Genomic DNA, 16,039 nt, shown 5'->3' with positions numbered 1-16,039 from the left:
AATACTTCTGTCAGGATAAGCCCTAATTTTTTTTAAAAAAAAAAACTGGCCTAAAGCCTTCTAACAAATGTTCACAGTGCTATAAACATGATCAGCGTCTATGATCATCCCACTTATCTTTTTTCCTATCAGAATTCAAATGAGCCCTGCACCCAGTGTGCATGCAGCAAAGTCCACTGAATTCCATGCTAGTAATTTCTATGCTAGGAGGGTTAAGAACTCTTGTCACTCCCCTGCAATCAGCACAGAAATGCATCTCTTTATCTTTTGTAAGACAGCTCTGAGCAGGCTGGTAAAAGTATACAAGAGGCTAGTAACTTTGGGGAGCTTATATATATTACCAATTTGAATGTGTAAGTGAAAGCTATGGGATATCAAAATGCAGAAAAGATCAATCCACAGATCACTGTGAAAAATTACATTGCAAAGTTTTTATTGGTTCCCTGTCACATTATGGGCCCACCTCTAGATTGTCTTTGATTCTTGAAGCCCTAAATGGCTTGGCCCAGCAAATAAGATTAGATTTCCCATAATAATCTAAGATCAATTTGGACTGCTTAACTGTGTTATCTGTGTGCCAAATTTGGCACCAGGGTACCTGCTTGTGTCTTCTGTGGCTGATCAACATTGTGGCTCCTTGAAGAAGCATTTCGATGCCTTTTTTATTTTTAGTTTAACTGTAGCAACAGAGTTAACCAAGCATAGATGTAAAGCAATTAGATGCTTGCAGCTGTTTTACCAGTTAGCAATGAGTTTTGAGGAGTAGTCGGTAGCACTTCTAATCCACACACTCTATTCTACTATGACAACTGTCTGTGGCCACAGATGTCACTTTCTTCATTTTTTTTTTTTTTTTTTTTTGCCTAAGGACTGGCAATTGGGAGAAGGGTGGTCTGAGATCCACAAGTCTACTATAACTGATTTATAAGGTAATGTAAGTTAGTATATTTAGCATGAGAATGTATTTCTTATATTCCTCTGACTTTTCAGTGAGAGCAAGCTATTTTTTCCAGAAATATGTAGAAATAAATGTCTTATTCTATGACAAAAAATCTGAAAGACAAACAAATCCTCATATTGCCTAAAGTGTGAATTCTTTTTGAATTAAACTACTGACACAGTATTTTTCACTAATGTACGTACTTGTTACGACACTGATGTCAGCTGAGTTAATATATAATGGCAGACAAATGTTAACTGGACCATTTGTGAACACAAAACACTTTCCTGTCCTATATTCTACAAATTAGCTAATGAAACCAACTAGCTGATTTTTTTAAAAAATAAGTTTAAATTTGGGCTTACCATATGACTAAGAGCAACAGAAAAATAGAAAACAATTAATTTCAAAATCTCTTTGTAGAAAATGATATCATTCAAGTATGCATAAATGAACAAGTGATTAATCAGCTGCCTGAGGCAGAATGTCCATCACTTCAGCACTCTTTCCAAAACTAGATGCCCCTGGAAGTTCATACTGTTTGACTCACGTATCTTGGCTACCTGATAACATATCCTTCATGAATTTTCTAAATCTTTTTAAAGATCTATAATTTATAATTTAAAGATGTATAAGGCCATCAGCTGCTGGGGCCTCAGCCTAAAATGGATTACATCGGTTGTATTACTTTCTAGCATCATGTTAGTGACAACATATGCACACAATCTCCTTTTTTTAAAAAATGAGGTTGAAGAGGCTTATTCTGTAGCCTCTTGAACCCTGTGTTTTTGTAGCTGTTAAGCCCTCTGGGCATGGCTTTGCGGGAGCAAGGAGGAGTCATCTGGGCAGCAGGGCTGTCTCTCTGTTCCCCTGCAGTCTGTATGCAACAACAGCAGAGAGAAACAACATTGCTGTTCCTCTGTATCTCTGTAGCAAATTGCAGAGGAACAGAAAGAGAGTTGCTGTCATTCAATCACCTCCGCTCCATTCCATGGCTGTGGTGGAAAGAAGAGCCCCAAATATCTTAACTGCTGTAGGAGGGGCAGAAAAGGGACACAGAGAGAGAGAGAGGGAGGGAGGGAAGGATCCCAGATCTGAAAAGGATGAGGGTTACTAATAAACTGATCTTGCTGCAATTAACTCAATAAGGCAATTAGATACTATGCCACTGATGGGAAATGTGTAACTCTCCAGAAGTTACTGAACTGCTTGAACTTCTAAATCATTGGCTATGCTGGTAGGCTTACTGCAAATTGCAATCCAACAGTGCCCAGAACAATGGATGCAAGCTACATTAGGAGGAACTTCCTGACAGTAAGGGCTGTTCGATAGTGGAACACACTCCCTCGGAGTGTGGTAGAGTTTCCTTCCTTGGAAGTCTTTAAACAGAGGCTGGATGGCCATCTGTCAGAGAAGATTTGATTGCGAGTTCCTGCATAGCAGGAGGTTGGACTGGATGGCCCGTGTGGTCTCTTCCAACTCTATGATTCTATGAGTATCTGAAGGTATTTGCTATGTGAAGAAATACTTGCTTTTGTTTCAAATACAGTTGTCCCTTCACAGTCACAGACTTGGCATTCACTAATTTAGTTATTTGTGATTGAAGAGACCCGGGGACCCCGCGTATGAGCCCCTCCCACCTCCCTTCCTCTGAAACCTGGGACAGCTTGCCAGAGTTACCCAAGGCATGGGAGGAGGAGACGGGCAGGGCTTGCCTTATTCATGAATTTTCCACATTCACGGGGGTCTTGTTCCCCTACCCCTACAAATATGGAGGGCTGACTGTAATGTCAGTATATCAGTTTAACCCAATAACCCAGCATTCAGAATGTCAGTATTCTGAAAAAGATATCAGTTTATTTTTATTCACAATTTCCATTTTTGTTATGCACCCAAAAGAAAAATTATTTATGCTAAACATCAAGTAAAGTGTATGTAATCCCATTATTATAGTTTGTTTTAATTTCAGACTTCTTTCAAATAATTCCTAACTGAGTTTGCTTGCAATAATAACTAATTATCAGTGTGCATGTAGTATAAAGGTAGAACTTCTTTTGACAGGCAACTAGCAAGAAGGCTGATGAAACTTGGGTAAAATTAAAATGTATAACCACACAAGGTACCTATATAAATATCCACACATCTGAAAGAATTTACTTTATGAATGCCATTACTGTTTCTCTCTTCTCACCTGTCCCCTATGACAATTTCTCCCTCTCTGGTAAAGACTGCAGACCAGCTATTCACCTTTGCTGGTTCCCCATTTCAAAGTAAATAAAATCTGCTTCTCTACTCTAAGTAGCATAAAAGAAGAAAACAGTAATTTGTCAGTTGCAAGTTAGGAATTAGCAAAGCAAGGTTATATATCTTGCAAAAAAAGGGTTTTCCTTAGTAAGAAATTTAAATTAAGATAGACTGCATGATGTATAAGCTTGTTACTGTTATCATTTGAAGTACTGTTGTTAGGTGTACTTTTCTCCCACAGATAATATTAACATGTTGCTTTTTGCTGAAGTTGCTTCAAAGCACTGCTTCTGTAACTGGGCAATGATTCATAATGTAAGAGTTTTTTGGAATTATTAATACCTGTTCATTACATGTTTTTTTTAAATATTTGCAATGTTCTCCAGACATTTTCTCCAACTCCACATGAATCATCTATTGTAGTGTACATTTGGCAAGCACTGGCAGAATCTGAAAATTCTCCAAGCATAGAATAACTGTGTTCTTCTTTTAATTTATGAATCAGTATAATAACTAGCTGTATGCCATGAAGTGGGTTTTCAGAAATTTGCAAACGGATTTTCAGAAATTTGGAAGCCATGGAAAAAACTGGGTTTCCCCTGTTTTTTTTAGGAAAATGAAATCTTCATAAAATTAAAAATACAATATTACCACAGATTTTACCTATTGAAAGCCATCATGTTACACTAAGAACATAAAATGTGCAATGCATAATTCATGCATACACGTGTCATGTTTAGTATGTTAATAAATACAGTTTATTCACAAAAGAATTACAAATTTTACCTTGTGAAAAATTAGTTTCCTTACTAATAAAGCTACAACTTCCTGAACTGTAAAGAACACCTGCACTATGACAAATGTTATGAGAATTAGGCAAAAAATACAAAGAACATAAGAAACCATCAACTTGAATAAAACAAAGAAAATCGCTTTTTCTAGTCCTTCATAATGCCAAGTGGATGTAAAATATTCAACCCCATTAAAAAAATTGAAAAAAGGAAACAAGGACCAGAAACTACAATGATTTGATACTGTGCATCAGCACTTCTCAGATTAAATGATGTGGGGGGGCTCACTTTTTTACCCCTAAAAGTGTCAGGAACCAGTACCATATCCGTGCATCTGTTTTCTTTCTCTTGGGAGTTAATGGCTTGCACACCAGCAATGGACTATGGACCAACATTGTAAGTGACACAGCTAAACACAATCTCTCATAAAAGTCTACTTGTTACGTAGTTTTTAGAAACATGTGGGTACTAAACCTGTAGCACCTAACATATTAAACTGAATGAGAGTTCAAACGTTCCTGTATAGCTGGCCGGTGTAAAGTATAAAATCTCTTAGAAGCTTTTGTTGGGACACACTAATACAAGTTATTTGGAAATTATTTGGACATGCAAATACTATTGTTCTAGTTTAAAACAATTTCCATTTAATAATTAATGTAAAATTAATATGAAACTTCAGAATCAATTTTATCTTGAAGACAAAGATCACAACAAGTTCTGTATATCTGCATCTATTTCATCCTCCCAGTGCACTTTTTTCTGGTCATCCTTTTCCTTCCTCCTGCGACTGTGCACTCATGCAGCTTTTCCTTTCACTAACTCTCTTCCCTTTAACAGGTGCTAGCATGGTATTGTGGCTTAAGTGCTGGACTAGGACACTGGGAGACCAGGACTCAAACCCCTACTCAGTCATGGAAACCTACTGGGTGACAAGTCATACTCTCTCAGCCTCAGAGGAAGGCAAAGATAACATCCCACTGAACAAATTCTGTCTAGAATAGACAGTGGCAGATTCTCACTTTAGGGTCGCCATAAGTAAAAAATGACTTGAAGGCACATACCAAGAAGGAATATTTTCCTCCCTTTGCCCCTTAGAATTACTATATCATAATTCTCCAAATCCAGTCAGCCATACATGCAGATTACTTGCTTGCCATTTCTTGGTGTCTTTTCATACAATGCACTTGTGCATAATTTGCCCTAAAGGTATTTCTGAAACCACCACAACCTTGTTTCTTTACCAGCCGTTTCTTGGCTACAGAGATGCCAATATTCAAAAGGTCCAACAAATGAGGATTCCAGAAGCTCTGTGACCTGCTTGAAGCATTTAAGCTTTCCTAATGGTACCCTATCCTTGGACTCATGCCCACAACCCTGCAAAATGAGAATTATCATAACGATTTGATTTAAGGATTACCAAGCTAACATGGGGAAAATGTTCTTTATGCTTAGAAACAGCAGCTGGGAAACATTACTCTTTTGGACTACCACTACCAAAATCTCCCCAGGCAATAGGGCCACCGAAATACAGATATCAATGGGCTACTCTACCATTTAAATATCTAATGTGAAGTCGATCACAGCCGTAGTTTCATTCATTGGTTATACACATTTAAAGTTTGTAGGTTCGGTTCTTGTAAAGGGAATAGGTAATACAGAGCAGAACCTGACTACATCTAACTGGTTAATATAGCAACTGCTCCTTCTATTCTTTATCTCATTTATTCCTCTCTCCTTCCTTTTCTATACCTTATTCAGTCTTTCAGACAACATAAATTCTCATTCTTTCCTTATATACATACCACAAACACATTCTGAGTGAGGAACAGGTAAAGCTCATCAGGCAAATGAGCTGCATAAAAATGAAACACATTCTTCTCCAATAATCAGAAAGGCCAACAGTTTGCATAGCCTGGTCCTCTGGTGCTGCACCCAATACCAACTACAGGCATTTAGACCAAACCTCAGTGCTCTTACTTCGGACCAGCTAGTGTCTGCTACCTAGTGGCATGCTGTTATGCACTGATTCAATATGTTAAAAACTACACATAGACACTGATTAAAACCAATTCATTTTAAGAGCAAAAGAACTCTAAAATACACAATCCCCCCCCCAGTCTCCTCCATGTGCACACCAAGTTTCAGATGTCTACATTTCATGGTTTATATGTGTGTGTATATGCCTTCAAGTTACCTGTGGGCTTATGGAAACCCCATGAATTTCATTGGGGTTTTTTTTAAAGGCAAGGAGGTGGTTTTTGTCAGTTCCTTCCTCTGAAATATTCTTTTTTCCTAATAGTTTAACATTAATGAATTTGTTTTCTTCTAAAATTTAGCATTAACATGTTCATGTTAGCATTCAGGTTTCCAATCTATAATATGTATGAACAACAATGAGCCCAAGTAAAGTTTCAGGCTCATGTATTCCTTCTCCTCATACCAACTGGCAGGATGAATGAATCAGGCTTCAGAATCACTATAGTAGACTATTATGTGCAAACCAGAAAATATGCTTTAAAATAACCTCTAGCCATCCCACAAGACTAATCTAGGTTGGATGTTGGCTTGTTTAGCAATTGATGCCATTTTAACCTACGCCTCTTTTGCATGTAATTATAATCTGGAAATCTACTAAAGCAAAACTAAACTCTGGTCTGTCCCACCTCTGCATGTGCAGGAGTAGGGGACAATCCAGCCTAGAACCTCATGAGGGGCATATTCCTGCTCATAAATAACTCTAAGCTGTAATTTACCTATACATGCACACTGATTCAGAAGTTCATATACCCTCCTTACACTATTACTAGGTCTTACCAGCACCATCTCAACATGATAACTTTTCTGAGTTTGTGCAGCTGTCTCCAACTCCTCCCACACACACTCTGGTTGTTCCTATGCTTCAACGCTATTCCCCTTCCAAGATCCAATCAATACGTAACAGTCATGGACTTGTAGTTTTATTTTTTTTCCCAACACCTGCAGTGAGTTAGAAACAAACTGTTAGGAAACACTTCTCATATCCTCATAATAGTAAAATTCAATGCTAAACTTAGCACTAATAACACTACCTTAAATATATTTCTCAACCATTAATTAATATTGAACATGTAAAAACCAAATTCGAACAAGACCCTTTGTCTCTTCATTAATTGAAGACATTCACTGCCAGAAGTGGGGTATGAATGGATAACTCTCTAATAGCTCCATCTGCTACTGAGCACTTGCAGAACTAGAATATTTGGATATATGGTCATGCTTATGTAGAAGATCCTTACACTTTACTTAAGCAAAACAGAAATGTGAAGCAAGTCATGACTACAGGGCAGTGATCCTAATTCTATGACAGGAAGCTTCCTCAAAAACTTATAAAAAATCAACCTTGCATAGATTTGAACAAGCAGGACTTAGTCAATAAGCAAGGGAAAAGGAAAGGAAGAAAGCTTAGAAGGCAACAAGTGCCTCTCCTGAACAAATTCTAAGAAGTCTCATTTCCAATGTGAAGAGAAGAACTCATCATACCTTAACAGACAATAAAGTAGAAATTAATAAAATAAACTCTTTCTTAGCAAAAGCTCTAAATTACAATTTGGGAATAGTCTTGCAGAATGCATTCCAGCAACAGACAGGCCTACAGGCACAGGAGGGCAGAATGATGAGCCAAAGCAAAACAAGGCTAAATGTAATTGTTATCCGCTTATTTTCAAATTAACTACTCTCCTAGCTTGATAACTGGCCAGGGACAATAACAGAAGAAATGTGTAGGCCATATGGGTAACTGCTGGGCATAACATCCAAACTAGAGGTCAGATATTTCAAATCCTGCTAAAATGAGTATGAACCCATTCAGCTACCTCCTTATATTTTAGCAATACAATTAATGAGCTCATACTTCTAGGCCCCAAACAGATACACCACTGAAGTAGGACTGGGGAGACCTATATCCAAATCCCTATCAGTTTATTAAATTTACTGGATTACTTTTACTTTCAGCATAATCTATCTCACTGTGTTGTTGTGATGATACAATTTGGGGGAAGCCTATGTAGGCCATCTTGCCCTCCTTGGAGGAAAGGATGGATAAAATGTAATAAATAAAGAGGGCATGGGATTATCTGCCTCCTCCCCTATTCTGTCAACTCAGATTCTGTGTGATATGTGATCACTGAAGAGGTTAGTTTGTATACAATACTAGATACTCAATTAAAACAAGAGGCTTTTTGCGAGTTGAGCATTATACTTTGATTCATTCAGCCAAGGTTAGCAACCATCTCTGAACCAATGCTGAAATGAAGATGATTCTATGAGAGTTTCCACACAAAATGGAGGGTCAGAGAAAGAATTCATGTGTGAAATGACAGAGGCATGGAAACCTGTGGCTCACTAACATTAATGAATGTCTTGCCCCCTTTCAGTTCATAATGGTTATGAAGGCTAGTTTCACTAGGCTAGTATCTGCACTTTGCTTAAATAACGTTAATGCCTATTTTCAATGTCTACAACCTGGGATCCTTTGGCTGAAGGACAGCTTAGAAGCAGACTGGACAACAGGGATGCCAGATGCAACTGAGACACCACTCATGTCTGTAACAATTATATTATTCTGGTTTTATCAATATTATAATAATATAATTTGAAAGTATAATTTATTTATATTCTGCCTTTTCCTTACGGAATCAAGGCAGATTACAAGCAAAAGTAACAAAAAATTACAGATACAAAGTACAAAATAACCCTCGTCAATTAAATCACAGAAAACATAACATAGTGCACCCGTGTCATACACGGGCGCATTATATGCTGCTTTCAGCATACGCTGCTATAATGCAGGCACATTATACGCTGCTTTTAGCAGTGGTGCTTCTTCCGGCACCCTGCGCCGGAACAAGCAATAGCACGCATGTCACCGTGAGCACGTACCCCATTACTTGCAATGGGGCTCGAGCATACACGTTTTTTGTTTTACATGGGGGGTCCAGAACGGATACCCTGCGTAAAACAAGGGTGCACTGTAACAATAAATTAATTATGCAAAAAAGTCATAAATACATGATAAAGAATACAAAATACAAAAAATCCAAAATACATGGCATAACATAATAATTCAGGATACATGACATAGACTAATAATAACATTATCACCTCCTTGTCCTGTTTGTTATGTGACAAAATGAAACTTATACTTTCCATAGCACATGGACATCAAGGCTACCAGAGGAGCTGGTACGAAAAGCCTACTACATAGTTTCATCTCTTTGTGGCAGTAAGCTGTTTAAGAAACAGACTTCAGTTGTTACCAAAAATATGCAGACATCATGACCTACACTCCAAAGGACTGTAGGAGGCCAGGAACAATTTTCTGTCACCCTCCTCAGCTCCAAGCTCATGTCAGCTGAGGTAACTAAGAACTCATCCATATCATTCTGTGTATCACAAATGTTGTGCTTCAACATATAAGGAGAGACAATGGTCAACAGAATATGTTGGTAAATTCTTTAAAATTTATCCTGAAAGCTGACTACTGAGAACACAGTTGTAAAAATGTATGTGAGTCTTCTCAACTTTGTTTCATACTTAACAAGCTGCATCATACTGTAAAATTTAAAGTAAAGTACACTCACGTCCTACCAACATTATTATTACAATTATTCTAATAAAACTTTATTCTAAATTACCACTGTGAATGAAATGTTTCACAAAATCATGTATGTACAGTTGTGCGTGCAAATTTTGAATGCGGTGTATATACTGTTGTGAACTCTGGGTTCATGTTCAGTTCTGATAAGAAGCATATTCCAAATAGAAAATACCCAGATGACTGAGCGTAACCTGTCACATTATTGTGTAGGTTATTTTTCCCAAACAGGTTACCTCCTGATCTGTTGGACTCCCACACCCACCATCCTTAACTAGGATAACCATTGGATATGCACACTGGGGATAAAAGAACTTCAAATACAGTATTTAGAGAACACCCAATTGAGAAACAAAAGTAACAGAAAAACATTTTACTTAATTGTTTTCCTGGACCACATAAATTACAACAATCATTCATTCTGTATCCTAACATACTCTATTAATTGATTCTAGCTATTGTAAGTATTACCATGATATTAAGGTTAAAGAAATATTTAACACCTACTTACTTAAATATCCATTCATATTTTTGGTTCATTATAATTCTCTAGTTATTAATTTCTATACCATATATTCATTTATATGGAAGTCCTATTTTGGAGGCATACAGTTGCTGCTAGGGAGAATCAGTGCATCTTAATAATAAAGTTAATTGTTAAACCACAAGCAGCAAAGCAAACTTTTATTGTTACATACTTTAAGAGGGGAAATGATATTTATCCCCAGGCTACTGATAAAGGATTCATCACTTGTGCAACTTCGAACAACAGTAAGAAAGTGAAAAGGTAAGCTGGAAACAAAAATGGAAATTTCAGGCTGATAATCTTGAACATGAATCTGTTAAGACAAATACAGTGCTACCTCGGGTTACGAAATTAATTCGTTCCGCGGCGCCGTTTGTAACCCGATACATTTCGCAACCCAAAAAGGCGCTGGAAAGCCGCTAGCCGCGCTTCCGATTTAAATTTCGCGCCGAAATTAATTTCGTAACCCGAAAAATCTTTCGTAACCCGGAACAGTTTTTTTAAATCTAACTTTTTCGTAACCCGGAAATTTCGTAACGCGGTCAATTCGTATCCCGGGGTACCACTGTATTGCCTCTGAACATGAGGGAATCAGCAAAATGCCCACTGTTCAGTCCTTATGGCAATAGTCTATTGTACAGTTCACTCACATATTATAATTTCCAGTGTTCATGTGTTTAAGCACTATCTTTCACATCATTTTAAATATTAGGCTCATCCCACAAAAACATTACTTTAAAAGAAGAAAAAAATCATGCCGTTTATTGTTTAGGTTAGTGTTATTCTTATATTATAGATATTCATTGAGCATACCATATAAAGGAAAACAGTATATTATTTTCTAGAAGCTTAAAATTATCTGTGTCATTGACTGATGCAGTGACTAGGGATGGCGTCTCTCCTCTGAATGCCTGCCTGGAGTCAGTAATGGGCTGGATGAGGGAAAACAAACTCAGGCCGGTTACACACTGGCACTTTAGTGCGCGACGAGCACGCACTAGGATTACAAAAGGGCGGTGCTTCCGCACCGCCCTAACCCTAGCGCGTGCCCGTCACGCACTAAACGGTGGCGGCCCTTCCATATGGCCGCCGTCGTGAGGACGTCACGGCCGCGCCGCCTCTAGACGGGGCGGCGCGGACATGACGTCCTCAATCCACGGCAGGGCGCCTAGAGCGCCCTTTCCATGGACCAGGAAGGAGCTCCGTTTCGGAGCTCCTTCCTGGTCCACGGCGCCGCTTTGCTTCGCTGGGCGCAGCCTTCAGACGCATTTTGCTGCTTCCCCGCAGCCTGAAAAGCGGTGGATCGGGGCCTCAGCGGCTGCCGGTGTAACCACTGAAGCCCCGATACTCCGGGGAAAGGGGCGGGTCCAGACCGCCCCAAATGGGCAGTCTATAACCCGCCTCAGTTTGAATCCAGAGAAAAAGTACTGGTGATAGGTTCCCCAGGCCCGGGGAAGGAAATTTCTCCACTGGTCCTGAATGGGGTCACACTTCCCCTGAAGGACGAAGTTTGCAGTTTAGGAGTATTTCTGGACTCGTCCCTACAACTAACATCTCAAGTAGATGCGACGGTCAGAAGTGCTTGCTATCAACTTCAGTTGATACGCCAACTGCGACCCTACCTGGGCCAAAGGGACCTTGAAACTGTGGTACATGCTCTGGTAACCTCTCGCTTAGATTTCTGTAATGCGCACTACATGGGGCTACCCTTGTACCAAGCCCAGAAGCTTCAGTTAGTACAAAACATGGCAGCCAGACTGATCACTGGTACATCTAGGTTTGACCATATAACACCTATTTTAACAGATCTTCACTGGCTGCCTATTCGCTTCCAAGCGCAATACAAGGTGCTGGTTATTACCTATAAAGCCCTACATGGCTTGGGCCCGAGTTACTTGAGGGACCGCATCTCCCCATATAATCCGCCCCGCACACTCAGAACATCTGGGAAGAATCTTATGGAAATTCCACCTTCCAAATATGTTTCTACATCCCAGATGGCCTTTTCAGTGATGGCCCCGCGAATCTGGAATAGCCTTCCCAAGGAGCTCCGTTTGACGACCCGTCTAGAAACATTTTTTAAAAAGGCTTAAAACCTTCCTTTTTTGTCAAGCCTTCCCCCCGATAAATGAAGTTGTGTATGTTGATGCCACTGATTCCCTGCCTTACCTTGCTGTATGACTGTGTTTTAAATTTTGTATAATTGGTTTTTATCTAGAGATGTTTATAACTGTTTTTATGGTTGTAATGGTTTTCTACAACTGTAAACCGCTTTGATCTGTGGGAAAGCAGTATACAAATAAAATTTATTATTATTATTATCATTTAAAACATGTTAGTAATTAATAAAAATCATCTAATTTGTAGCAAGGTGAAATGGAAGAAAAGGCTGCAGAGGGAAGAACGCAAAGCTTGAGGAATAGCTCAGGACAAAAAAGAACATCTTGATGAGTCACAGCACTAAGAGTACTGTGGTACTGGAGTGTGAGTTCTTGACTAGCAATGCTCAGTTTTCCACCTGTGCACACATATCTCATCCTTTACTGAAATCCCAAACATGCAGAAGTATGATAGATTTATACCGTATTCAATGCTGTCTTAGCATATACCAAGTATTAACTATTCTTTTATTTTTCTCCTCTAATATTACAGCTGTCAGGGACTAATACTTTCTGCCTTAAACAAATGTTCTTTGTCCACAGTTCCTATCTATGGGATACCAAAAGCTTTATGACCTCCTTTTTTTTTAGAAAAATTATTGTTGCCACCAAGTATCTTGTCTATCTACCATTCTGTAAAAAAGCAGGCATCCTAGTAGAAAAAAATCTGCAGTATTTTAATACCATCTATACTTTTTGGAATAAGCCTTTTTATGTAAGCCTATTTAATCAAGCAAACTTTTAAGTACTTGATTCCACTAGTTGCAAACAAAATAAACACTTATAGAATGAAGTTGTAAATCTCATTCCAAAGTAAACACAAATGTTACAGTATTAAAATGTTAATATGCCAATTTTAAAGTATGAATCACACTGCAAATTGTCTTTCATTCCTGTATTCTTAGAAACAAAAAAGTTGCCCCAGCATATTCAGTCAGACCTATTTACCAGATACACCACCAATAGAAGTTTTACTAAAGAGCAAGACTGTGCTATAATGCTTCCTTGTATTTGCAATAATCGATTCAGAACAGTGTGTTTACACACTTCAGAAATGTGTAACAACTGCTGTAATCACAGTATCTGAGCATGACTACTCTTTCACCTTCAGTAAGCCCCAAGCTTGCATACACACACAGACACACACACACACACACAAGGAGAACTGGTTGTTGTTTTTTAAAGGGCACTCTTTGTACTGAAAAAGTCATTCTTTCCCTTGTTATCACAAATGAGCATAACGTAAAATTTCACCCATCAACTCACTGGTTATTCTTTCAGAAACAAAATTGAATAACTCTTTCATCAAGACAAGAGACTCTTGATAGAGCCGTTTGAGAACTACTGGTTTAACTGTACTGTTTGATTTTATGTTATTCCTAGTGTTTCCGGCACAGCTGATGTATAACTGGAGCTATCCGCATCCCTCAAAAAAGTCCTTCAGCGACAGATGAACTAGCTACAATATTTAACAACAAAGATGGTAGACAGCACAGATCATTCAAGCACTCTGCAACGTTTCATTTTCAGTTACCGAAGCATGGCTTTTTAATCATTTCCGCAAAGCCTCAAAACCTGATGTATTGCGACGAAAGAAATCTCCGATTAGAGACTTGGTCAGAAAATGCAAACAATACCCAGTATTAACTTCTGCGCCCATAGACACAGACGGTACAGGTTCACAAACAAGGAACACGGTATTGATATCGTTTCCATCACATTTGCTTTAAAACAGAGACCATCAGATGTCGGAGCCTTTTAGGCACATCCTATATAAATATTCTCTGCAACCAAACAACAACAAAAGCTGTTTTGAACATTCCTTCTCCATTTTGCAGCATTGTTTTTTGTTGTTGCTGCTGTTTAATTTCTAAGACACTTCCTTCCAGCAGCTTAGAAATACTAATTTCAGCCTAACGCTCCCACAGAGGAAAATACTGACTCTGTACTTTAAATCCAACAACAAAAGAAATCCAATGTGAAGTTGGAGGCTTTCAGGGCTGGGCATCCATAGTTTTTTGTGGTTTTTTTGGGCTATATGGCTGTGTTCTAGAAGAGTTTACTCTCTGAAGATGCCAGCCACAGATGCTGGAGAAACGCCAGGAATAAACTCTTCTAGAACATGGTCACATAGCCCAAAAAACCCACCAAAAATAACCTACAAAAGAAACGCAGCTGCTTAAGGTTTTTTCTCCACCCCAAATTCTCTCTGAGGGGGGAGCAAGTGCCCCTCTCTTCTTCTGAAGGGCTGGCCCAGGCAGCCATGTCCTCAGTCCCCTCAGAGAATAGCAATATAGCAGCTTCATTTATATACCACTCCATATACTGAACTAGGCAGTCTAAGCGGTTTACAACTGTAAGCTAATCGCCCCAACAACAAGCTGAGTACTCATTTTAGCAACCTCCTGGGAAGGATACAAGGCTAGGAAAGGGTTTTTCAGAGGGGGAAACCCCACTGAAGTTTCCATTGTGCCTGGGCACAAGAGGATGCCAAAGCCAAGCTGATTCGTATCAAGTGAAGAAAATGAAAAGAGAAGAAGCAACCAGTCTGGATCTGGGACACAGCCTGTCCTTGCGAAGGCGAAGGCTTCCACGGCTGGCATCCATAGTTTTTTGTGGTCTTTTCCGGGTGAAGTGGCTGTGTTCTGCAAGAGCTTCTCCCTACCATTTCGCCAGCATCTGAGAGCTCTCTTCCACCCAACTCTCCTCCATGGCAGCACTCTCTGCAGATGCCAGCCACGGATGCTGGCGAAACGTCTGGGATAAACTCTTCCAGAAGACGGCCACTTTGCCTGGAAAACCCAGAAAACCCCCCACAAAAGCTTGTCCTCGCATCACAGGAGTGGGGCCATGGGCGACGTAACCCTCGCCACCCTCTACGCAACACACAACACTCAACACACAAGACACACACAGGGCAAGTGTTTTTACCTTCATGGTGAGGCCAGGCTGCAGGGACGAAGCCCCAAAAGAGGCCGAGATGCGGAGGCTGGACCTGGAATTCAAAACAAAGCCGCTGAGTGCGCCTCCCTTTCATTCCCCCCCCCCCCCGAAGGCAAAGGGCTGTTTGTTTTGCAGGGGCTTCGTCCTCAAGGCCCCCAGAGAAAAGGCCCCTTCCCCCTCGGTCGCCCTTTCCTTCCTCCTCCTCCTCGCTTCCCTCTCACTCTCTGCTGCTGCTGCTGCTGCTGCCTTTGACGCCATTTCTGCCAGAGGAGAAACTTGCCACAACAACAACCACCCAACAGCCTCCTCCTCCTCCTCTGAAGGGAAAAGGGCGCCCTCGCCTCACTTTCCCTCTTCCTTTCTCTCTCAGGGAGTGGCCCCCGAAGTCCCCAGGAGGGAAGGGGCAGAGAAGGAGGAAAGAAGGAAGGGAAGGTGCTGAGCCTCCTCCTCCTCCTCCTCCTCTCCAGCCAGGACGCTTCCTCGCCCGGGAAGACACGCAGCAGCAGCAGCAGCAGCAGCAGCAGCAGCAGGCTTCTCCATTGTGCTCCGAGGAGGAGGAGGAGGAGGAGGAGGGGATGGGGGCCACTGGGACAAACGCCTCCCCTCCTCCTCCTCCTCCTCCTCCTCCTCTTCTTCTGCATCCCGGGCGAAGCCAGAGCTCCGGGCTACACAAAATGGAGGACCTCCGGGGGAAATGGAGGGCCTCAACTGGGGGGCCTCCAGGGAGGACCTGGAGGGGGAGGCTGAGGAGGACATGGAGGACCTAAAGGACGGGTCTTGAGTTAAAATGGAGGGCTGAAGGGG

At 40.4% G+C, this 16,039-nt stretch overlaps 1 protein-coding gene across 5 annotated transcripts in view; it reads right to left on the bottom strand.

Moving 5' to 3' along the window:
• Positions 1-16,039, bottom strand: part of ARID4B (AT-rich interaction domain 4B) — a 107,564-nt gene that overhangs the window by 90,830 nt on the left and 695 nt on the right. For 4 of the 5 annotated variants that reach the window (XM_089529886.1, XM_089529888.1, XM_089529889.1 and 1 more), the window contains exons 2-3: positions 15,224-15,287; positions 6,790-6,951 (exon numbers count right to left, since the gene is read on the bottom strand). In XM_089529886.1, coding sequence (XP_089386012.1) covers positions 6,790-6,798 — 9 coding nt within the window. In that variant the 5' untranslated portion in view covers positions 6,799-6,951; positions 15,224-15,287. The remainder of the gene's footprint in view (positions 1-6,789; positions 6,952-15,223; positions 15,288-16,039) is intronic. The other variant, XM_089529887.1, reaches the window with a different exon arrangement.

Source organism: Sceloporus occidentalis, unplaced genomic scaffold (genome assembly GCF_023333645.1).
Source record: "Sceloporus occidentalis isolate IW3139 unplaced genomic scaffold, rSceOcc1.0.p SCAF_6, whole genome shotgun sequence".
Lineage (NCBI taxonomy): Eukaryota > Metazoa > Chordata > Lepidosauria > Squamata > Phrynosomatidae > Sceloporus > Sceloporus occidentalis.
The sequence above is the reverse complement of the archived record's forward strand: the minus strand, read 5'-3'. Positions and strand labels throughout refer to the sequence as shown.